This window comes from Perognathus longimembris, chromosome 23 (assembly GCF_023159225.1).
Source record: "Perognathus longimembris pacificus isolate PPM17 chromosome 23, ASM2315922v1, whole genome shotgun sequence".
NCBI lineage: Eukaryota > Metazoa > Chordata > Mammalia > Rodentia > Heteromyidae > Perognathus > Perognathus longimembris.
This window is the reverse complement of record NC_063183.1, coordinates 30,029,090-30,052,861: the sequence shown is the minus strand read 5'-3', so window position 1 is coordinate 30,052,861 and position 23,772 is coordinate 30,029,090. Positions and strand designations below refer to the sequence as shown.

At 45.6% G+C, this 23,772-nt stretch overlaps 2 protein-coding genes across 3 annotated transcripts; both read left to right on the top strand.

Annotated features, from left to right (window-relative positions):
• The first annotated feature begins 2,462 nt into the window (after nucleotides 1–2,462).
• On the top strand, nucleotides 2,463–14,730 carry Spata5l1 (spermatogenesis associated 5 like 1). 2 transcript variants are annotated; one of them, XM_048332043.1, is made up of 8 exons: nucleotides 2,463–3,596; nucleotides 4,507–4,692; nucleotides 6,816–6,974; nucleotides 8,181–8,390; nucleotides 9,073–9,265; nucleotides 10,817–10,947; nucleotides 12,535–12,660; nucleotides 14,444–14,730. In XM_048332043.1, exons 1-8 carry the CDS (start codon nucleotides 2,493–2,495, stop codon nucleotides 14,609–14,611), a joined length of 2,277 nt encoding a protein of 758 aa, XP_048188000.1. In that variant the 5' UTR covers nucleotides 2,463–2,492; the 3' UTR covers nucleotides 14,612–14,730. The 2 variants fall into 2 exon arrangements, 1 of the variants encoding a protein (XP_048188000.1); XR_007208762.1 differs by lacking the exon at nucleotides 14,444–14,730 and having other exon boundaries at nucleotides 9,073–9,296; nucleotides 12,535–12,657.
• Nucleotides 14,731–19,415: 4,685 nt separating this feature from the next.
• On the top strand, nucleotides 19,416–23,562 carry C23H15orf48 (chromosome 23 C15orf48 homolog). Its single transcript, XM_048332619.1, has 4 exons — nucleotides 19,416–19,484; nucleotides 20,748–20,836; nucleotides 21,690–21,750; nucleotides 23,182–23,562. Exons 1-4 carry the CDS (start codon nucleotides 19,449–19,451, stop codon nucleotides 23,248–23,250), a joined length of 255 nt encoding a protein of 84 aa, XP_048188576.1. The 5' UTR covers nucleotides 19,416–19,448; the 3' UTR covers nucleotides 23,251–23,562.
• Nucleotides 23,563–23,772: the final 210 nt, after the last annotated feature.

The window sequence follows — 23,772 nt, the reverse complement described above, 5'->3', positions numbered from 1 at the left end:
ATAAGAGTCTCATGGACTTTCCTGCCCAGGCTGGCTTTGAACAGTGATCCTCAGAGCTCAGCCTCCCAAGTAGCTAGGATTATAGGCGTGAGTCACCAGGGCCCAGCTAGGGATTAGTTTTTTGTTTTTTTTTCCTTTTCTTTTTGGCCAGACCTGGGCCTTGAACTCAGGACCTAAGCACTGTCTCCAGCTTCTTTTTTTTGGCTCAAGGCTAGCACTCTGCCACTTGAGCCACAGCGCCACTTCCGGCCATTTTCTATATATGTGGTGCTGAGGAATCGAACCCAGGGCTTCACGTATACGAGGCAAGCACTCTTGCCACTAGGCCATATCCCCAGCCCTAGGGATTAGTTTTAAAAGGCCTTTTACTTCACAAAACGTTATTGAAAAAGTCTGAAGACTATAATGGCGCCCGAGGGATGGGGCAATCCCCCATCCCTCCAAGAGTCCACCACTCAGAGACAGTCTCAAGTAAAAATGAATTTATTGGGGAAGTTCTGGATGGACCAGTTCCAGGTTTCAGAAAAACATATAACACAGAACAGGACAGTGGCACAGAGACTTACTTCCCGAGGATTTCTAAGTACCAACATGGGGATGACAGACACAAGACTCGAACATGTGGCATGGTGTAATGGCGCCTGAGCTGGCCTGTCCCTAAATAGGGTCAGGTCACGGGGCAAGGTCACAGGAAGCTCCCAGTTCGGGGCACTTGACAGACAGGTTCAGTAACCTACAGGCCAAGTGCCCACCCCTGTCTCTTGGGGTTCAGGAACTCCCATTACCTGGGGATGGGGCTTCCCTTCCTGTAGGAATCCAGGTACGCCCATCAAGAACTGGTACAAGGGGCTGGGGATATGGCCTAGTGGTGAGAGTGCTTTGCTTGCCTCATATACATGAAGCCCTGGGTTCGATTCCTGAGTACCACATATATAGAAAATGGCCAGAAGGGGCGCTGTGGCTCAAGTGGCAGAGTGCTAGCCTTGAGCAAAAAGAAGCCAGGGACAGTGCTCAGGCCCTGAGTCCAAGCCCCAGGACTGGCAAAAAAAAAAAAAAGAAGAAGAAGAAGAACTGGTTCCAGGATGGGGGGGGGGGAGGGAGGGACACTATTGTTTACAGGGAAAGGGAATCTTCCCTGGCCTCTGAGTAATGGGGCTGGGGAGATAGTGGAGATGGAATCAGCTTCTGTCCTCTCTCACTAGCCAGATCTGACCTCCATATTACAAAGACCAGAGAAGAAGCAGCTAAAAATAGTAAGAGAAAGAAGAAACTAAGAATATGTGATTTACCTATTTTAGGACTTCTTCTTGCTATATGTATATTATTTTCTGGAGACTTTGAGGTTTTTTTTTCAGCACTAGAGATGGGAAAGTACAGCAGAGATCAGATAAGTTACTGTGGAGCCTAAAAGCCTGCCATTAAGTTTAGATAGAATGAGGCCAGGTCTTAGGGTTTGGAATTACACAGCACTTTCTCTTCACAAGATATTGTTATAATCTGGAATCATTTGCATAACAACATCAGCCTCCCAGAAACTTGGGCACAATTCAGAATATCCATTTGGGTTTTTGTGTGTGTGTGTGTGTGTGTGTGTGTGTGTGTGTGTGTGTGTGTGTGTGTGTGTGTTTTGGCCAGTCCTGGGGCTTGGACTCAGGGCCTGAGCACTGTCCCTGGCTTCTTTTTGCTCAAGGCTAGCACTCTGTCAACTTGAGCCACAGCGCCACTTCTGGCCGTTTTCTATATATGTGGTGCTGGGGAATTGAACCCAGGGTTTCATGATGTATACGAGGAAGCACTGTTGCCCCTAAGCCACATTCCCAGCCCCTCCATTTTGTTATCTCACAAATTTGGATTGCAGTGAAGGCTGGACAAATAAAGATAGGAGGATGTGAATCGAATTTTGTTTTTCTTAAGGCATATATTCTTGCCGTTGAATATCGGTAGTTCTTTTAAACGAGAATTAAAAGAGATAGGAAATGGAATTTTCTGATAAAGAGCAAAGAGGAGTTACTTGTGAGAAGGGGAGAAGGAAGGTAGAAAGCAGGTGGGTAAGCAATAGAAGCAGTTATCTGCCCCAATACAGCATTGGGACTTATGCTGCTGTGCCCCAAAGAGCCACTGGCATTTATTGCAAGAGCAGAAGAAAGAGGTCAGTGGTAAATTACTGCCAAATAAAATTCAAAGGAGTAAGTGTGAAGTCAGAGCAAATCATTGGTGTGCTACAGTGACACCAGATAGGCTCAGTTCTTCTTCTTCCATTTCGGCAGACTGAACCCAACCCGACCGCGGGCCGGGGCGGGCCGTCTCGCTTTCCCATTGGCCCGCTGGGCTTTCATTCACCTGCTGGCAACCAATCGTCTCTGACGCGCGCCCGTGGCGTGCTTCCGGCGTGGAAGCGCGGCGTCTGGTTGGTTACCGCGCGAGTGTGGCAGGCCGGCCCGGGTTCCCCCGGGTTCCCTCGGGTTCCCCGGGCCCCGGCTGGTCCCCGTGTCATGGCTCCGGAGTCGGGTCCCGCTCCGGAAGGGCCGTTCTTAAAGCTCTTACCGGCAGACGCGAGGGACCGGGGCACCCAGCGCTGTCGCCTGGGCCCGGCCGCCCTCCGCGCCTTGGGCGCGCGCTTGGGCTCCGCGGTGAGCGTCTCGCTGCCGGATGGCAGCTCGTGCCTCTGCACGGCCTGGCCGCGGCCCAACGGGGCCGACGGCTTCGTGCAGCTCGACCCTCAGTGTGCGAGGCCCGGGCCGGCGGCGGGCTCGCCGGCGTCTCGGGGCCTCAGGCTGGGCCTGAGCAGCCTCCGCCTGGTGTCCTGTCCCTCCCTCCGGCGCCTGGTCGTGTGGCCGGTGCTTCGAGAAGAGGCGAGCGCGTCGGGGACCCCGAGTCCGGCCGCGGTGCTGGAGGCCGCCCGGGAGCTGCTGAGGAACCGGCCGGTCTCCCGGGGCCACGTTCTCTCCGCGCCCCCTGACGCCCCGGGGCCCGTGGCCGCCCTGCACATCGTCGGCGGGACGCCCCACCCGGACCCGGCCGGGCTGGTCACCCCGAAAACGTGCATCGTCCTCAGCGGGGAGCCTCCGTCCCCAGCCGAGCCCCCCCCGCCCGACGTGTCGTCCCTGGGCGGCCTTTCCGACGTGGCCGACTCGCTCCGTGAGCTCCTCCGCCTCCCCCTGCGCTACCCCCGCGCCCTGGCCGCGCTGGGGCTGGCGGCGCCCCGTGGGGTGCTCCTGGCGGGACCCGCCGGAGTGGGGAAGACCCAGCTGGTGCGATCGGTGGCCCGGGAGGTGGGTGCCCAGCTGCTGGCAGTGAGCGCCCCGGCGCTGCAGGGCTCCCGGCCCGGGGAGACCGAGGAGAACGTGCGGCGGGTCTTCCAGCGGGCCCAGGAGCTGGCCAGACGCGGGCCCAGCCTCCTCTTCCTGGACGAGGTGGACGCCCTGTGTCCTCGGCGAGGGGGCCCTCACCGAGCCCCCGAGAGCCGCGTGGTGGCCCAGGTATTGACCCTGTTGGACGGCGTCGCCGGGGACCGCGAGGTGGTGGTTGTGGCAGCCACCAACAGGCCAGATGCGCTGGACCCTGCGCTGCGCAGACCCGGGAGATTCGACCTAGAGGTGAATCATTCGTTCCTCTTCCCTGGAAGCTCGCTCACCTTCTGGCTTTAGCTGGGGCCCCCCCAGGACCTTCGATAAAAAGACTTGCGCGTCACCGAGGCTGTATTAGGTAGGGCTCTTTGTTATGATGCATCTAAGGTCTTAGGAAGCAGGTGGCCTGAAGAGGTTAGTGTGGTTGGCCCTGAAAATTAGTTCTGTCTTCCTGGTAATGTTGATTCTTGCAGCAACTACGTGTCTGCCAGGTGTATTAATGAATTTTAATACTTAAAGCCACCCCGTCTTACACACTTTGGTCCTAACTTGAGTTTTGACATTTAAAGAATAGAAAGTTTAGTGATTTGACACTCGACTTTTTGTGACAAGCAAGGGGCTTACACTGTGGCTTCACATGCTTCCTGTCTGCTAGAATGTGGTAGGTTCTCAGAAGTAACAGACTTTTAAAATGGCATATATGATTTCCATTGTGCAACTTTACAGCCACTTGCTCCATTGGAAAATTAGAATGCTCATATATTCAGAATCTAAGATAGAGTGCATGCTAGCTGGGCGGGCACTGGTGGCTTACTTCTATAATACCCAGCCGCTCAGGAGGCTGAGATCTGAGGATCGTAATTCGAAGCCAGCCTGGACAGGAAAGTCTGTGAGGCTCTTATTCCTAAATTACCAACAAAAAGCCAGAAATGGAGCTGTGGCTCAAGTGTTAGAGCACTAGCTGCTAGTCTTGAGCAAAAGTGCACAGTGACAGCAAGCACCCAGACCCCTGAGTTCACGCCCTAGGACCGACACACATATGCACGTGTTTCATGCTGTTAGATCCAAAACAGATTGCTAAATTTTCTTACACCTGAGTACAGAAAAAATTTTAAATTACAAATCTTAATTTTCCTGTTTTTTTTTTCCTTTGCTTTAGGTTGTCATTGGGACTCCTACGCTTAAACAAAGAAAGGACATTCTGCAAGTGATGATCTCAAAGATGGCTGTCTCCAGTCACGTAGATTTGGGTCTCCTAGCAGAAATGACAGTGGGCTATGTTGGTGCTGACCTGAGGGCCCTCTGTAGAGAGGCAGCCATGCACGCACTCCTTCATAGTGAGAAGGTAAGAACTGGTCTGTGACCAGCTGTTTATCTTTTTATGAATGTAATCTGGAAGTTAAAATAAGTGTTAGTACCTGGTTTTCTTGGAATAGTTTATAGCTTCTTCAGCTCTTATGTAATCATTTTTTTTTCATATGCACTCCATATAGTCTGGAACCACTCCTCACTTTGGTTTGAGTGATATTTTAGAGATATTATCTGAAAAATAGTGCCTTTCAACACTATTGATTGGAACGTCACTTGGTATATAATCTTTAATCCCTGAACTCCTTCAGAAAGAAATAATTTCAGCAGGCTGAGGATACAGGGGCAAAAATTTTCAACCTCTGTTGAAACGTCAAGATTGTCTTTTGATCTTAGCTACAAAAGGATGTTATAGCATCTTCAAGAATTTCCATCGTTCCTATCTTCCTTTTCCTTGATTTCCATTCTTTTCTTTTTTGCCAGTCCTGGGGCTTGGACTCAGGGCCTGAGCACTGTCCCTGGCTTCTTTTTGCTCAAGGCTAGCACTCTGCCACTTGAGCCACAGCGCCACTTCTGGCCTTTGCTGTATATGTGGTGCTGGGGAATTGAACCAGGGCTTCATGTATGCGAGGCGAGCCCTCTTGCCACTAGGCCATATCCCCAGCCCCCTTGATTTCCATTCTTACAGTGAAGATGGAGAAGAGATATGTGAACCCTCTAAGTCCTCATCTCCTTCAAGTTTTAATGAGTCCCATGTGCAGAGGTATGACCGAATGTAGTCCATTGAGGGAGAGAATGAAAACAAGAAGGCATGGGAAAGGAGATTCCCTCCACTTTGAAATTCCAGTCTTGACCTTAAGGGCCTCTGGCTTAGTTGTGCCAGTCAGCTGCTGTCCTGCTAGAGTGAATCCTACTGCAGCTGCAGGGGGCTTAGCCTGGTGTACTTCCCACAGCTGACAGTAAGCTCAGAAACAACCAAAGAAAGGCAGAAAAAGGGAGAAGGGACAGAAACATCTGGGAAAACACTGACTTTACCTTTTCCTTTCTCCAGTTAGGCAGCTGAGGGACAGTTTCAGCTTCTCTCTGTACCAGGACACATAAGGGATCTATTAAAGTTGCTTAAATTTTTTCTAAAAATCTTATTAAAGAATTAGAAATATCATTTTACATATACAGAGGATAAGAATTTATATGCTTTTTGGATGGTTAAGATAAGAGTATCCCGGCCTTTCCTGCCCATGCTGCCTTGGAACCATGATTCTCAGATCTCAGCCTCCTGAGGATCTGGGATTGTGAGTGTCAGACACTGGCACCCAGCAGGAGCTTTTTAAGGTAACAAAAATGAAAGTGGTCAAGGAAGTTATAAGAAGAACTTCTAAGATCAATATTTATCACGACAAAGGGAAGATGATATTTCTAAGCATAATGTAAAAATAGCTAGAGGGGCTGGGAATGTTCCTAGCATGGATTCGGTTCCTTAGCACCACATATATAGAAAATGGCCAGAAGTGGCGCTGTGGCTCAAGTGGCAGAGTGCTAGCCTTGAGCAAAAAAAGCCAGGGACAGTGCTCAGGCCCTGAGTCCAAGCCCCAGGACTGGCCTAAATAAATAGATAGATTAAATGGGTAAGATATGCTAATTTGTCATTTATGCTGGTAAAACAATACTGTAAACAAAAGTCAAGACTAGGAAAAATTCTCTTAAGCCCCATTTCCTGAGAATGACCTAATATTTGTCAGAGGATCTAATCAGTTTATAGTACTTTTATGCATTAGCGTATTGTGCACTTGTTGAAAGAGTGGCAAGAATATATTGACATGATAAAATTTCTAAGATAAGTGAAAAAAAGAAAATTAAGATGACTGTATATACTAGGCATCAGTTTGCTTATCTGTTGAAAAGGATATGCATGTGCTTACTGTCATGAAGAAGCTGGAAAAGAACGCACAAGGAACCGCCGGTATCCTCTGGGGATGGGTACTGGCAGGAACCGATGGGAAGGTGTTCAGTTGTTTTGTACTTCTACTATGTGTATAAATTTCTTTTATGATGATAACCAAATGGATTAACTAGGATTTAAGTGGAATTGTGCTTCAGTACCACAAAAAAGGCCTGCCTAATTTTTTGTTTGATTCTGCTTTGGGGGATGTATTTCTTCAGAACCAAGACGATCTTATGATTGATGAAACAGATTTTCTTGAAGCTTTTAAAATGATTCAGCCTTCTTCATATCGAAGTGTTATTGGACTGGTAGACATAAAGCCTGTTAGCTGGGAGCAGATTGGTGGCCTTGAAGATGTGAAATTGAAATTAAAACAGGTAATAGTTGATCTTCTAAAACCAGTGGAATATTACAGATTAATCTTCTGTACAGTTGTATAAAATGAAAACATACCAGATGGAAACTACTCTTGCTGTAGTCACTAACATGATCCTTATATCTAAATCCAGTTTTCAGGCTGTATTTAATGGGACAAGTCATGTTTCATAATTTCCTATCTTAACTCTCTCTCTCTCTCTCTTTTTTTTTTGGTCAGCCCTGGGACTTGAACTCTGGGCCTGAGCACTGACCCTAGCTTCTTTTTGCTCAAGGCAAGCACTCTGCTACTTGAGCCACAGTGCCACTTCTGGCTTTTCCTTTGTATGTGGTACTGAGGAATGGAACCCAGGGCTTCATGTATACTAGGCAAGCACTCTACCACTAGGCCACATTCCCAGCCCCCTCTCTTTTGTTTTTGTTTGAGAGATTACATATCCATATTTATGAGCAGGTGCCTTGGGGTTACATTGCTTAGAGACCAGTTTTGATTCTGCCACTTGACTAACAATAAGAGCTGAGGAAATTAACTACCACTAAGCCTTGGCTTCTGCATCTAATAGTGTGATAGTAGAACAGTTTACCTGGGAAGTAGTCAAGACTCATGCATTATTAAGTTAACACCTATGAGTGTCTACCTTGGAAAGGGATGAACTTTAGAGATGAAGTTTGCATTCTAGAAAGAACAGAATGTCAAAGCCATATGGAACAGCAAATTGATAAGTGTGCTGAAAGCGGAGGGTGAATGTAGCACAGTAACCAGTAGCAGGGATTCTGCTTTGACTAGGATGTTTAGGGAAGACATTCTCCAAGGAAGTAACATTTGGATGGAGATCAAAACAGTGAGGAATGACCACCCAAGGATGTGGGGGAATGTTCAGGAAGAGAAAGTATAGCAAGTAAAGGTCATGAGATGGAACCACCCCAGGTATTTGGATGCCGGATTATGGAAAGCCTTGTGAACTATGGTAAATAAGGAGTTGCACTTTGTTCTAGGCCTGAGAGGAAGTCATTGGAAGATTTAAGCCGGAAGTAGTGCAGCCAACCTTAGGTTCTAAAATCTCTGGCTGCTGAGTAAAGAATGGACTGCCTTTGAGCTCCTAACAGGTGCCTGAGAATGGTCAAAGGAATAAAAGAATCTACTGAATCGTTTGTCATGTTACTGTTACACTGAAACAACTCTTCGTTTACTTTCTGTCTCTTTCTAGAGTGTTGAGTGGCCGCTGAAATTCCCTCAGGAATTTGTTAGGATGGGGCTGACACCACCAAAGGGCCTTCTCCTCTATGGTCCTCCTGGATGTGCTAAAACCACCTTGGTGAGGGCTTTGGCCACAAGCTGCCATTGCTCTTTTGTTTCCGTGAGTGGAGCTGATCTCTTTTCACCCTTCGTTGGAGAATCGGAAAAAATCTTGTCTCAGGTTTGTTTATTTAAGTTTACTTTTAACTTTATTTTGATAAACTTGTATTTCTAAACATTTTGCTAGTTTTATCTAATTATAGAAATGACACGGGTTTGCTTATTAAAAAAGTTTAGAAACTATAGAAAAATTTGAGCCACTCCATAATCCCTCTGCCTATTTTGGTGAAGTAACTTGCTTTCTCCTTCCTTCCTCTGGCCCTCCTTTCCTTCCTCATTCCTTCCCTTTCTTCCTTTTTAAAAATAAAGCTGCCCCTGAGCGTTGTTTGCTCAAGGCTGGCACCCTACCACTTGAGCCACAGGTTCATGGCCAGCTTTTTGGTGGCTGATTTGGAAACCAGAGTCTTGCAGACTTTCCTACCTGGGCTGGCTTCAAACTGAGATCTGAGGATAGCTAGGATTACAGGCGTGGGCCACTGGCACCCCGCCCTCTTTTTTTGTTTTGTTTTGTTTTTTAATTTGACATGAATGCTCTTAAATTTCATTTAAATATCCTTTTAAAGTAGTTTATTTTTTTACCCCTACATACCTTCGTTCCTTGTTTTACATATTCATTCACCAGTTCTTAGGTAATTAGAATCTTTCTCTACTTAAAAAGTTATAGACAATACAGACAACATAGATTCACATGAATAGTGTTTAACAGTAGCTTATAATGTGTTTGTTTTTTCTTCTCACGAAAGGTATTTCGACAAGCCAGAGCAAATACTCCAGCAATTGTGTTTTTGGATGAGATTGACTCAATCTTGGGGTCTCGCTCAGTCAGCAACTCAGGATGTGATGTCCAAGAGCGAGTGCTTTCTGTTCTCCTGAATGAATTAGATGGTGTGGGAGTTAAGACCATAGAGAGAAGAGGAAGTAAATCCAGTCAGCAGGGTAAATACCAGGACCTGGAAACAGTGAAGAGGTATTGACAGCCAGATACACCAGAAACCCAGGCCAGCATTAAATAGGACCCTTATGTGCTTTGCCTTTCCTGTGCTAATTTAATCTTACACAGTGATTTATGGCATTTAAATCTGATTCTGTCAAGACCTTTATAGGGCTAGTAGCAATTGTAATTTTACTAGGAAAGGTAAAGTCAGATTGTATAATAATCTTAGATCTGTATAAATGTGAGTTTCATTTTTCTTAGGATTACGACTATAATATTACTTACTGCTAATGGAGGAGAGGATTTATTCTTATTTTGTTCCTACAAAAACACTTTTCAGGAGCTAGGAATATGGCCTAGTGGTAAAGTGCTTGTCTCCTATACATGAAGCTCTGGGTTGGATTCCCAAGCACCATGTATATAGAAAACGCCAGAAGTGGCGCTGTGGCTCAAGTGGCAGAGTGCTAGCCTTGAGCAAAAAGAAGCCAGGGACAGTGCTCAGGCCCTGAGTTCAAGCCCCAGGACTGGCAAAAAAAAACAAAAACAAAAACAAAAAACCAAATAAACTCCACTTTTCATCCCCTTGTCAAAATTTTTATGGAAAGTGAAAAATCTAGTATTTGAGTAATTTTGGTAATTGAAAACTTCATTTGTCTTGTGGAATGAATTTTCTTCGCTATAATGAAGACTTGAAAATCCATGACAGATCATTATTCTTTCCTTTTATTCTTCCCATGGCCTGACTTGCTTCCCAGTTTTAAAAGTAGTTTCATGGAAAGAGAGTTTGAGAGCTTGGTAGGAACAGAGGCACTAGAATTAAAAGGGGCCAATGAAGTAAGGTTATCCAGTCAAATCTTCCTATACTACAGAAATTTCTTATATAATAGTATCTGGAAGCTCTTTGCCCAGATTTGTGTTAAAATACTAACAGAGGTAGGGAGCTCACTACTTAAAAAGATTCTAACGCTGAAGTGCTGTTTTAACTTTCCAGTTCAATAAATGATGTTGAGTGCTTACTATATGTACATCAGGCATTGCCTGCTTTTGAATATGTCCGTTCTTCATCCAGGGTTTGCTTATCATCACAGCTTGGGTTATCATTTCTGCCTCTGGATAGAAAAAAAGTAAAGGCATTCTCCCTCTTTGAGAATGATAGGCATGGCTTTTCAAAGCTATACAACCCCACACACATGTCAGTCTGTCTTCTGTCTTTTCACATGATCCATTTTAGTTGTAATCATTCAGGTGCTTTCGGATTTCTAGCCGGGTATCCTTTGCTGTGCTTCGTAGCTTTTTATCAGTTCTGTCATGGAGATAGGTCTCTCAGGAGTAGCTACTCCCTTCACATACACAAAATAGCTCTTTGATGAATGATTTGTTTCAGTGGTTCCTTGATGTCAAGTAGGTGATCTGGCTAAGGGAGTTCACAGCATTCTGATATCAAGAAAAAATAATTCCTACTTAAAAACAAATGGATCTTTTGATGTATGACTTCAAGAAAATGTTAATAAGAACAATGTATGTATGCTGCTTTCCGTTATATTTTCCCTCAGAGTTTCAAGAAGTTTTTAATGGTAATGTCATGATTGTTGCGGCAACCAATCGGCCTGATGTGTTAGATGATGCCTTGCTAAGACCTGGAAGATTAGATAAGATTATCTATATTCCCCCTCCGGACCAAAAGGTAATCGCTGCATGCGCACTCTGAGCATTCTCAGTCCAGGGATTCTCAGTGCATCCGTTTGTGCTCCAAGGAGCTCCGCAGGCTCACACTACTTACACCGCCTCCCCTGGGGCCCCTCAGAGAGTCATAATCTTGATCTGCCCTTTCAGAGACAGGTAAGCCTGAAAGTAAGGTGGTTACTTGATTTCAGTGTGTGGCAGGCAGGGCTCAGTGCTGAGTCAACTCTCCATTATTTTGCATTAACTCTATATTAATCCTAAAGTGGTGAAATGGACCTGAAGGGCTTTGAAGATTATCTTGGTTTGCGCCTTCATATTAGAGGAGAGATCTGAGTGTGTCATGATTCTGCCGTGTATCCAGAGAGTAAATCCTTTATTCTTAGCATCCATAACTGCTGACAAGGCTAGAGATAGACATAGGGAAAGCTTTTGGCCTTCTTTGGGCTTTATCAGGGCCTTACCAAGTTTTGAATGATAAATATCTGTGACACTTTTTTTCCCCTCCTTATTTATTGTCAAAGTGATGTACAGAGAGGTTACAGTTTCATACGTTAGGCCTTGGGTACATTTCTTGTACTGTTCGTTACCTCCTCCCTCATTCCCCCCTCGCCCCTCCCCCTTTCTGTGACACTTTTATTGTGTGGGACAATACATTATTTTGCCTTCGTTTTTTTCCCATTCCTGGGGCTTGAGCTCAGGGCCTGGGCACTATCTCTGAGCTTCTTTTGCTCATGGCTAAGGCTCTACCACTTGAGCCACAGCGCCACTTCCAGCTTTTTCTGTTTATGTGGAACTAAGGAATTAAACCCAGGGCTTGCTTCATGCGCGCTAGGCAAACACTCTACCACAAAGCCCCATTCCCAGCCCCTCATTCTTTTCAAAGAGAGAGAGAGAGAGAGAGAGAGAGAGAGTGTGTGTGTGTGTGTGTGTGTGTGTGTGTGTGTGTGTGTGTTACTGAGGTTGGAACGCAGAGGCTTGGGCTTGCTAGCCCTTGCTGTACCCCCTGAGCCATGCCTCCAGCCCAGCTTCGTAAACTGTGGAAGCATCACTGCTTTTATCCACAAGAGAGCTTTGTCTAACAGATATGTCTACAGTTGACTAGTTTAAAAATTATTATACAAGGGTCTGGGAATATGGCCTAGTAGCTCAAGTGGCAGAGTGCTAGCCTTGAGCAAGAAAGAAGCCAGGGACAGTGCTCAGGCTCTGAGTTCAGGGCCTAGGACTGGCAAAAAAAAAAAAATTATTATACAAGAATTAAGTGTTTTTCATGATGCTATTTTTACCATTGCCGTGTATGCTATTGATGAATTAAATCTTTCTCATCCTTTATAACAAAAGTGATTTTGGAAAAAATTATTTATGTATGGCAGTACTGGGGATTGAACCTAGGTCCTTGTGGTTACTAGATAGGTACTCTATCACTTAAGCCATGCTTCAGCCCCCACAAAAGTGATTCTTCAATTGTTTGAATCTCAGATATATTTGCATCGTCTCTGTAATGTGATAGAAAATGTAAGTTTAAAATGTTTAACATATGATTGTGCCTAACACAAGTGTTTTAAGATATACTATTTTACTTTTATTCTAGGGTAGGCTTTCTATCTTAAAAGTCTGTACAAAAGCCATGCCACTGGGGCCTGATATTTCCTTAGAAAACCTGGCAGCAGAGACCAGTTTTTTCTCCGGAGCTGATCTTAGAAACCTCTGCAGAGAGGTAAGTTAACTAGTGAAGTCATCTGTGGTTCAAAACATGTTTTCATATATTTAAATCTCCTTTCACACACACGCAGTTACAAAGGCTTGCACGTGTCACATGCAGTATATTGTGAAACAGGCATGTGGCCCTTTCCCTTACAGAGGAGCCGATCTTAACTCTCCACTGGCAATTGAAAATAGCGAGTCAGGGGAGTTTTGGGCACTCACTACAGGAGCATAGAGACGATATCAGAGAAAGGTGTGAGGGAGGACATTTAAGGTAAAGCCAGGAAGCTTTCAGGAAGTTAGCCAGCTAAGAGAGACAAGGGAACAGTTTAAATAAGAGAAGAAAATGTAGAGGATGTGTGGTAAAGATATCACATGGCGGGCTGGGAATACGGCCTAGTGGTAGAGTGCTTGCCTCGTATACATGAAGCTCTGGGTTCGATTCCTCAGCACTACATAGAAAGTGGCCAGAAGTGGTGCTGTGGCTCAAGTGGTAGAGTGCTAGCCTTGAGCAAAAAGAAGCCAGGGACAGTGCTCAGGCCCTGAGTTCAAGCACCAGGACTGGCAAAAAAAAAAAAAAAGATACCACATGGCATCATGGCAAGAAACAAAGCTGAAAAAGTAAACAGAAGGTTTTATTTTGAAGGCAGAAGACATTGCATTTTTTTTCTTTTTTGTAAGCTTTTACTAAATATAGAATTCAGAAAAGTGCACAGATTTAGGGTGAAGTTCATTGCCTTCTGCCTAAAGACACCCCTCCACCTTTCCTGACTCCCAACCCTGGAGCCCAGCTCTGCCAGGTTTTGAACTTTACTAAATGGGACTTGTGTTTCTTGAATTCAAGATTAAAGTTTATTGTGGCTTTATGTGCAGCTGGAATTTGTTTTCATTGCTGTATAATACTGTAGTATCTGAGTATTTTATATTTATTTTTCTAGTCCTAAATTTTGGAACATTTGTTTTCTACTCTTTCAGTATTAAGAAATATGCTGCTCTGAATAGTTTTCTATGTGTCTACTCATGTATGGTTATACATATTTCATAGAAGTATGTATGTAACTACTAGGCAGGTTTCTGGGTGGCAGTGATTTCATTCTCTTAAGGTCAAGATTTCTCTCATTGGGGCTGGGGATATGGCCTAGTGGCAAGAGTGCTTGCCTCCTATACATGAGGCCCTGGGTTCAATTCCCCAGCACCACATATACAGAAAATGGCCAGAAGTGGCGCTGTGGCTCAAGTGGCAGAGTGCTAGCCTTGAGCAAAAAGAAGCCAGGGACAGTGTTCAGGCCCTGAATCCAAGGCCCAGGACTGGCCAAAAAAAAAAAGATTTTTCTCATTAAAAATATACATGGACTAACAATACAGCTTGCTTTTTCCCCCCATAAGGCTAGATTTCTAGTATGAGAGAAATTATAATCTACTGAGTAGATTTTTTTTTGCCAGTCCTGGGGCTTGAACTCAGGGCCTGGGCATTGTCCCTGAGCTTCTTTTGCTCAAGCTAGCGCTCTACCACTTGAGTCACAGCGCCACTTCTGGCTTTTTCCATGTATGATACTGAGAAATCGAACCCAGGGCCTCATGCATGCTAGGCAAGCACTCTACCACTAAGCCACATTCCCGCCATACTGAGTGGATATTTAATTACTGACTTTCAGCTTAATGTTTTTAAGGACATGAGCATTGGAATTCTATGAAGTGAGACTGAGGTTTTGCATTCAGATTTGGAAGTATTCCCATTTATTTTCTATCTAAAAAATGGAGCAAATTCATGCTTTCCTGTTATGTATCTCTCCCAGGCTGCCTTGCTGGCTCTGCAGGAAAATGGACTAGAAGCGACCGCAGTGAAGCAGGAACACTTTATGAAGTCACTCGAGTCTGTCACGCCGTCCTTGAGTCGGGAGGACCTGGCTTTATATGAAAACTTATTTAAGAAAGAAGGATTTTCCAACTTGGATGATAGTTAAAATTCCTTTATGTTTTATTCGCTTTTCCCATTCAGCATGTAAAATTTCCCATCGTTTGCAGCTTTTAGAGTTCATATGTAAATTTTCTGTAAATAAAAAGGAAAGAAACTTGTGCTTGATGAGTTAAGGTTCATCTTCCTTGTGAAGGCTATATTAACATACTAGAATTTAGGAAGACCGTGTGTGTAATGCATGTGTGTAGTGTGTAGGTATGGGTGTGTGCTGGTAATGGGTCCGGTCATTGTGCTCTTGCTTAGCTTTTTTGCTCATGGCTGACATTCTTCCACCTGAACCACACCTCTAGTGCAGCTTTTTTGCTGGTTAATTGAAGGTAGATCTCATAGACTTTTCTGCTGGCTTTCATTCTCTATCCTTAGATCACAGCCTCTTCAGTAGCTAGAATTGCAGACATGAGCTGCTAGGCTCCTACTGTTTGTGTTGTATTATAAGGGTAACTCGTTTTAGGAGATTGCTTTTTTGTAACTATAGGATAATTTTGTGCTTATAAAAAAGCTGCTGGTGCCAACTCAAAAATCAGTTCTCCAGCCCGGCGCCGGTGGCTCATGGCTGTGACCCTAGCTACTCAGGAGGCTGAGAGCCGAGGATCACGATTCAAAGCCAGCCCAGCAGAAAGTCAGTGAGACTCTTACCTCCAATCAGCCACTCAGAAAAATGGAAGTGGCACCGTGGCTCAAGTGGTAGAGTGCCGGCCTTGAGCTGAAGAGCTCAGCGACAGCGCCTGATACAAAGAAAAACCCCCAAAACCAGTTCTCCAGTCTTTCTTGAGCTTAAAAAATTTTAGGGAATTAACCACGTGTTTTATAGACAATTCATTTCTGGATTTGTGCCCAAGGTTTTGGCATGACAGATTTAGGTTATGTTTTCCTAGACGCAGTGGGAGGGCAGGTTAACAAGGCCAGCTCTGGGGCTGGGGATATGGCCTAGTGGCAAGAGCGCTTGCCTCGTATACATGAGGCCCTGGGTTCAATTCCCCAGCACCACATATACAGAAAATGGCCAGAAGTGGTGCTGCGGCTCAAGTGGCAGAGTGCTACCCTTGAGCAAAAAGAAGCCAGGGACAGTGCTCAGGCCCTGAGTTCAAGCCCCAGGACTGACAAAAGAAAAAAACAACAAGGCCAGCTCTGCTGCCTCCATTCCATGGCAAAATGGCTGTCAACGTTTGGAGTAACCTTGGGGGAGGGCTCCAAAGGTCACTGCTGTCCATTCCAGGTGAATGTAAACAGGTCCTGGGGATCCAGGGGCTAAAGGAATTCTAAACAAGACATTAGCAAGATCAAAGCCACATAATGAGGACCTGTCATCTGTATGTACTTCATTTTGGAGGTCATGGTCAGGAGACTCTGTAATCTACAGTCTTTCCATGGCTGTGTAGTACTTTCACTAGTCACACTGGGCTGTAAAAGGTACTTTGGGCTAGGTAAGTTTCTTTATATCCCCCTGGCTATCTGTACTGCTTAGTATGAACTACGCTGCAATGTCCAATGTCATACAGCTTCCTTGTTTCCCACGACATTCTTGAGACCCATATGGGGACAGAGTGACTCCAATGTGATAGTCACAGGAGCTAGTCCTAGACCCTAGTGTATTTCTGATCCACAACAAATAGAATTATGACCCAGCCCTATTAGCTGTATGCTTATTGGAAGACTCATGACCACTTCTTGCCTCTCTCCAGTCTGTGTTCCCATTTTTCCCTTGCCTGTGAAGGAGACAAAACCAATTGCCTGCAAGCTCTGCTTTACTTGGAACTATTGGTTTCTCAGATCCTTTATCTCTTTTCATATCTGGATTCTAACATTTTCCATTGTTATTTTAAAAATAGTTTCAGGAAGGGGCTGGGGATATGGCCTAGTGGCAAGAGTGCTTGCCTCGTATACATGAGGCCCTGGGTTCAATTCCCCAGCACCACATATACAGAAAACGGCCAGAAGTGGCGCTGTGGCTCAAGTGGCAGAGTGCTAGCCTTGAGCAAAAAGAAGCCAGGGACAGTGCTCAGGCCCTGAGTCCAAGGCCCAGGACTGGCCAAAAAAAAAAAAAGAAATAGTTTCAGGAAGAAAATCTCTTGGTCTATTTTTCATCCCTTATCTATATTGCTGGAAAGAGAAATGTTGATTTGAAATTTCATAGGACTTTTTTATTTTCCCCCCAGTCCTGGGGCTTGAACTCAGGGCCTGGGCACTGTCCCTGAGTTTCTATTGCTCAAGGCTAGCACTCTGCCACTTGAGCCACAGCGCCTCTTCTGGCTTTTTCTGTTTATATGGTACTAAGGAATCGAACCCAGGGTTTCAAGTATGCTAGGCAAGCACTCTACCACTAAGCCACATTCCCAGCTCCAAGACTTTTTTTTTTTTAGTTAACATGACTTCTCTTTTATTTTGTTCTTTACGGTGGGAGGACGTTTTGGAGATTGAACTCAGAAAGGCCCTATATCTCTCTTGAGCCACGCTTGCAGCCCTGAAGTCTTTTCCTGTTTTGTGCATGGGATCCTCCTGTGCTGTGTGTTGCTGGGGGTGACAGGCGTGTCACCCGGTGTACCCGCCCACCATACTTCCCTGAGGCTGTTAAAACAGGCATGCGCGACGGCCAGCCTTTGAGAGGAATCTTGCAACAATTTCCTAGGACTTTGAGACGCTTGTCTTTGTGCCCGTTTCATTTGGCAGCTGGCACTTCTCCCCTGGATTCTGCTCTTGGCATCACTTTAGCTGCTTTGATTCTGTGATCACCTTGGTGGTGACCAAATCTGCAACCCAATGAAGATGATTAAGCCCAATATCCTTTCTGAGATGTTGTAGATTTCCTATCACCTCCCTTAAAAATACCCTCCTGAGAAGATATTGATAATAATCAGAACTGCTGTTTCTTGATGAGGTCAAGGAACGAGACTACCACTATCCAATAGTTAAAAGTGCTGGCGGCTTGTGCCTGTAATCCTAGCTACTCAGGAGGCTGAAATCTGAGGATTGCAGTTTGAAGCCAGCCTGAGCTGAAAAGTCTGTGACTCCTATCTCTACTAAACCACCAAAGGAGCCAGAAGTGGCGCTGTGGCTCAAGTGGTAGAGAGCTAGCCTTGAGTGAAAGAAGCTCAGGGACAGAGCTAAGGCCCTGAGTTCAAGCCCCAGTCCTGGCATTAAAAAAAAAAAAAGAAGAAGAAGAAGAAGCAGCCACTGTGCACTTTAATGTGCAATCTAGAAAGAGAGGCTTAATATCAATTATCCATTTGGGAACTCAGGGTGCAAAGTCTGTTATTTACCCCAAATTCCTTGTAAATCTGGGAGGCAATGGCCTACTTGAAGGATGAGGGTGCTCTCCAAACAGTAGGTGGAGATAGAGGATAGGTTTACAAACCTCTCCATTACACACACACACACACACACACACACACACACACACACACACCTTGGAATACAAAGTATTTTAGTCAGGGGCTGGGAATGTGGCTTAGTGGTGGAGTGCTTGCCTAGCACGCATGAAGCCCTGGCTTCCATTCCTCAGTACCACATACACAAAAAGCTGGAAGCGGCGCTGTGGCTCAAGTATAGAGCACTAGCCTTGAGCACAACGAGGCTCAGGGACAGGGCCCAGGCTCTGAGTTCAAGCCCCAGGACTGGCAAAATAAAAAGTATTTTCATCTTTCTCTTTTCAGACCAACGCAGAATGGAATCCAGGAAGTACAACTTCTAGACAAAATAGGTAATTCAATTCTTGAGAAATTGTTAGGAAAAAAAATTATCTCAGGGGTGTGTGTGTGTGTGCAAACATTTTGGAGTTGGTTTTTCTTTTCACGTGACCACATAAATTCTAATTTACCCGTCGGCACTTGGGAGCCTCCCTGGAGACTCAGGCTCACGGTGAACACAAGCCTTGGTACACTACACTTGTCCCCCGGTGTCTTCATTTTTCCAAGATGTCATCCTTCTAGATTCAAGATATCGTTACTGTCAAGGTGATGCGCAGAGGGGTCACGGTTACATCAGACGGGCAGTGGCCACCCCGCTCCTCTTCCACTTCTTCCCTTCTGTCCCCACTCACAAATTGAACAGTTCCTTCCCACACAGGGGCTGGTGATGACCACTGCTGTATCGATTGCTTCACCCTCTGTCCAACCTTTCTTGTGTCCCAAAGACAAATACACTAACCAATGACAAAAGGAAAAGACAACAAAAGCAGCAACATCCAATCCTCTTGTCTCCATTTCTTTTTTTGGGGGGGGGAGGGGGAGTTCATTAAAAATAATAATAATAATTATATATATATATATATGGACACTGGGACAGGATGCATTATACAAGTCTTCAGGGTTTCCTTGTCACCAGGGTTGGTTTTCTCCCACTCAGGCCATTGGATGCTACCTTTTCTCCCATGTCCCCCCTACCCCCCCCCCACCCCACCCCAGCCCACCCCTCCTCTCGGGAACCTTCCAGACCCCGTGGCCCCCAGCCCTGCATGGTGGAGAGTGCGTCCCAGCCAGCCGGGGCAGCAGCCGTCGGGTGTCCAGCAGGGGGTGCCCACGTGCCAGGCTCGGACGGACGCTGGGTCCCCGCAGCAGCCTCGCCCGCCCCGCGTGACCCGGAGCGGTTGCGGTCAGTATATAAGGCGGGCAGCCGACGGGGCTCCCGCTCCATTTGGGCGTTAGTTAGCATCCTCGGTGCGCCCCGTCCCAGGTGAGTCCCCGGGGCCCGCGGCGCCCTGCCCCCCCCCCCCCCCGCGGCCTGGGGAGCTGGGGATGGATGATTTGATCCGCATCGTGGGGTGGGGTGTCTCCCTCCCTCCCTCTCCTAGGTTTGGCGTTCATTCAACACCGAAGGAAGTTACCGCGATGGGTGTCTTCCAAACCCTGATGAAAAAGAAGGAAGTAAGATTGTTTTGTTGTTGTTGTTGTTTTCCACACTGGTGGTGGTGCTGGTGGTGGTGGTGCTGGTGGTGGTGATGGTGATGGTGGTGGTGGTGATAGTGATGGTGGTGGTGCTGGTGGTGGTGGTGCTGGTGGTGGTGATGGTGGTGGTGGTGATGGTGGTGGTGATGATGGTGGTGGTGGTAATGGTGGTGGTGGTTATGGTGGTGCTGATGGTGGTGGTGGTGCTGGTGGTGGTGTTGGTGATAGTGATGGTGGTGGAGATGGTGGTGGTGATGGTGATGTGGTGGTGGTTATGGTGGTGGTGATGATGGTGGTGGTGCTGGTGGTGGTGTTGGTGTTGGTGATGTGATGGTGGTGGTGGTTATGGTGGTGGTGATGATGGTGGTGGTGTTGGTGTTGGTGATGTGATGGTGGTGGTGGTTATGGTGGTGGTGATGATGGTGGTGGTGCTGGTGGTGGTGTTGGTGATAGTGATGGTGGTGGAGATGGTGGTGGTGGTGGTGGTGGTGATGATGGTGGTGGTGGTAATGGTGGTGGTGGTTATGGTGGTGGTGATGATGGTGGTGGTGCTGGTGGTGGTGTTGGTGATAGTGATGGTGGTGGTGATGGTGGTGGAGATGGTGGTGGTGATGGTGATGGTGCTGGTGGTTATGGTGGTGGTGATGATGGTGGTGGTGGTAATGGTGGTGGTGGTTATGGTGGTGGTGATGATGGTGGTGGTGCTGGTGGTGGTGTTGGTGTTGGTGATGTGATGGTGGTGGTGGTTATGGTGGTGGTGATGATGGTGGTGGTGTTGGTGTTGGTGATGTGATGGTGGTGGTGGTTATGGTGGTGGTGGTGCTGGTGGTGGTGTTGGTGTTGGTGATGTGATGGTGGTGGTGGTTATGGTGGTGGTGGTGCTGGTGGTGGTGTTGGTGTTGGTGATGTGATGGTGGTGGTGGTTATGGTGGTGGTGCTGGTGGTGGTGTTGGTGTTGGTGATGTGATGGTGGTGGTGGTTATGGTGGTGGTGATGATGGTGGTGGTGGTTATGGTGGTGGTGATGGTGGTGGTGGTTATGGTGGTGGTGATGATGGTGGTGGTGGTTATGGTGGTGGTGGTGCTGGTGGTGGTGGGGGGTGGGGATTAAGAACTCCAAAGTGTTGAAGTTGAAAGTCCTTGTGGGCTTCTGGAGACTTCCCCGGTGCTGCATGCGCGCGTCGCTGCTTCCGAGAGGTTCCATGTTGAAGCAATCTAACCCGCCCGACCTGTTGTCTGCCAGCTCATCCCCTTGGCCGTCATCATAACGGTGGCCGCGAGTGGAGCCTCGTCTTTTGCCATCTATTCGCTGAAAAACAAAACTGATGTGATGTAAGTGGGCCTCGTGGAGGAAGGTGGCGTGATGGGCGGAACGCGTGGCGGTCCAGCTCCTAATCCCCACCCCCAGTGGATTCAATGCTCTACTCGGGCTCAGGGCTAAAAACTATCCTGCCACCAGCCATGTAATCAGACTGTTCCATTATGCTCTTAATGCCATTGGTTTGTTCTCAGGTGTAAATGATACCCTTTCATTTACTGGCCCTCTCTCTCCTCTGCGGTGAAGCAAAATCTGATTTCTTTTTTTTTTAATCAACTTAAGTTTTGGAATGTAAAGTTTTCAAATGATTTTGGGGTGTATGTATATCATCAAATCTAAAAATGTTTTAAAATTTCTACTTAGTAGAAAGATCTTGGCAAGTGTGATAGGACTGATAGACATTTAATTGTCTATAATGAACTCTTAATCTTAACTTTGGGAAAGCCATGTCTTCTGGAATATGAGGAAGAGGTAAATGAAAAAGCAACAGTAGCCTGACGAGGGGCAGAGAGGACATTAAGTGTAACCATTAGCAGAAGGCCCCGGACCCTGGAGTTATAATGAGGTATCAACAGAGGGTTCAAGCCTGGAGCTTGGTCCTTGTTGTGGTATTTGTGCCAGCATTCTCCAGTCTAGCTCAATAGAGGGAATAGACCAGTCCTACCAAGAACAATGGATAATTATTGTTTGAACCAAACCAAGGAGCTCCCTTCATGGACTTTCCATTCATTTTAGTTATTAATGGTGGTTCCTAATAGTTAAGTGATAAGTGAATACCTCAGTGCGAAGACTTTCTCCGGCAAGTTGTATAAACTCTATATACTGTTAGTTTAAATGCGCTTACATAAATGACCTTTTTGTTTTTAGTATTGACCGGAAAAAAAATCCAGAACCTTGGGAAACTGTGGATCCTACTGTACCTCAAAAGGTAGTGATACATTTATAAATGATTTATACAGAGTGTAATTTAATGTTGTAGTAAAGACAATGATGTAATATAGAGATCTAGTTTGAATCCTGGCTCTGTTATTCACAGATGGCTTTAGACAGTTAAAAGCATTAAAGAAAATACATACAGCCCTTTTTTTGCACAATGCCTGCTCTATAGTTAGCACTCAAATATAAACTTTTTTCACATGTTTAATTCTTTAGTAGTTTATACAATTTAATCCATGTGTTTAAGTTCCTATATAAAACTTACAATGTTTCACTACATTAATTCTTGGATCCTGTATAATATTGTTTTCTGTTTTAGATGGTACTTGCTGCTGTAGAAAACATAAAGTTCTCTATACAATGTTCTTATAACTTCATTTAAAGTCTTATTTCTTGATCCTGGGGTGAGTGGCCCACACTGGTAATCCTAGCTACTCAGGAGGCTAAGATCTGAAGATTGAGCTTGGAAGCTAGAGGGGGCAAACAAATCCGTGTGCCTCTTAACTGCAATTGACCAGCAGGAAGCCCAAAGCAGAAATAGGGCTCAAGTGGTAGAGTGTCCTTGAGGACAAAGGCTTAGCAGACTCCTCTGTATGTCACGTTTATAATAACAATTTTTAAAAATTCATTGAATATGGCTTAGTGGTAGAGTGCTTGCCTAGTATGTATGAAGCCCTGGGTTCGATTCCTCAGCACCATATAAGCAGAAAAAGCCAGAAGTGGCGCTGTGGCTCAATAGGTCGAGTGCTAGCCTTAAGCAAAAAGAAGCCAGGGACAGTGATCAGGCCCCGAGTCCAAGCCCAGGACTGGCAATAACAATAATAATTGAAAAAAAACCAGCAGGCCGTAAGCTCAAGTGCTCATGCGCTCTCTCTCTCTCTCTCTCTCTCTCTCTCTCTCTCTCTCTTCCTCGATTGTGTAACTTAGATCATTTGAGCCTTTATTAAGAGGCCATTGCATGCCAAGCCCTGTGCTAGGAACATTGTATATCCACTCACAAGGAGCAAAGATACTTTTGAATTTACAGGTCACATGCTACCTTGGCAAGTTAAAAAAAAAAAAAAGATCTGGATATGGTAATAAAAGTAGGACTGAGGGGCTGGGATGGAGCTCAGTAACAAAGCACCTGCCTAGCAAGTGCAACTTCCTGGGTTTCATCCCCAGTACCCAAAGTTAAACCCAAACCCAAACAAGTTGAACTGACATGTGTGGCCATTCTCCATGATCGTATCATGCTGAAGGATTTGGAGTAATGGAACTGAGTCTAGGTGAGTATTCTGTGTATGCACTAGAGATGGGAAGAGGTGTTCTTTGATTGAAACCCTGGCGATGCTTTTGCTAAAAGAAGCGTAGGAAAGTCCCGACAGGAGATGCGAAGATGAAGGGCAGATGCTAAACATTTCTATTTCTTCTTTTTTTTAAGCTTATAACTATCAACCAGCAGTGGAAGCCCGTTGAAGAGCTGCAGAAGGTCAGACGGGCAACCAGATGACCAGTCCTTGCTTCTGTCTTCCAAAGATTACTCTATGAATCTAGTGGAAACATTTCTGCACAAACTATATTGTGGAGACCAGTGTGCGGAAATGCTTCTGCTACATTTTTAGGGTTTGCCTACATTTTTTTGGACTCTGGATAAAGGAATTAAAGGTAGTGCTGTAATAACCACCTAGTCCGGAAGTTTCCGTTTATTGTTGTAAATGTGAATTTTACATGGAGAAAATCCTATCTTTATGAAAAATGTGTTCCTTGACATGTATAAAGATTTGTAAATTAGATTATCAGTAATAAAATACCACTTGTGTAATACATCTCAACAATGAACTATCTTTTTGAGAGGAGGACATCTTTTTTTTTTTTAAGTGGGATAAAACACATTTTGAAGCATAAAGCCTCATCTTTTAAATAACAGTGTCAATTCTGTGTACGTTTTTCCTCCAAGTTTATTTATTCTTCAGAACTTGCCTGAGCATCCACAGTAAAGCGGCGAATGAAGACACACTCAGGAGAGGTGTGA

Excerpts from the sequence above, each read along its gene's own strand:
- C23H15orf48 (XM_048332619.1), top strand. The coding sequence starts at position 19,449 with ATGGGTGTCTTCCAAACCCTGATGAAAAAGAAGGAA. Across the intron at positions 19,485-20,747 it reads CCCTGATGAAAAAGAAGGAA|CTCATCCCCTTGGCCGTCAT; the intron begins GTAAGATTGTTT and ends GTTGTCTGCCAG. Across the intron at positions 20,837-21,689 it reads AAAAACAAAACTGATGTGAT|TATTGACCGGAAAAAAAATC; the intron begins GTAAGTGGGCCT and ends TTTTGTTTTTAG.
- Spata5l1 (XM_048332043.1), top strand. The coding sequence starts at position 2,493 with ATGGCTCCGGAGTCGGGTCCCGCTCCGGAAGGGCCGTTCTTAAAGCTC. Across the intron at positions 8,391-9,072 it reads CGGAAAAAATCTTGTCTCAG|GTATTTCGACAAGCCAGAGC; the intron begins GTTTGTTTATTT and ends TTCTCACGAAAG. Across the intron at positions 10,948-12,534 it reads TTCCCCCTCCGGACCAAAAG|GGTAGGCTTTCTATCTTAAA; the intron begins GTAATCGCTGCA and ends CTTTTATTCTAG.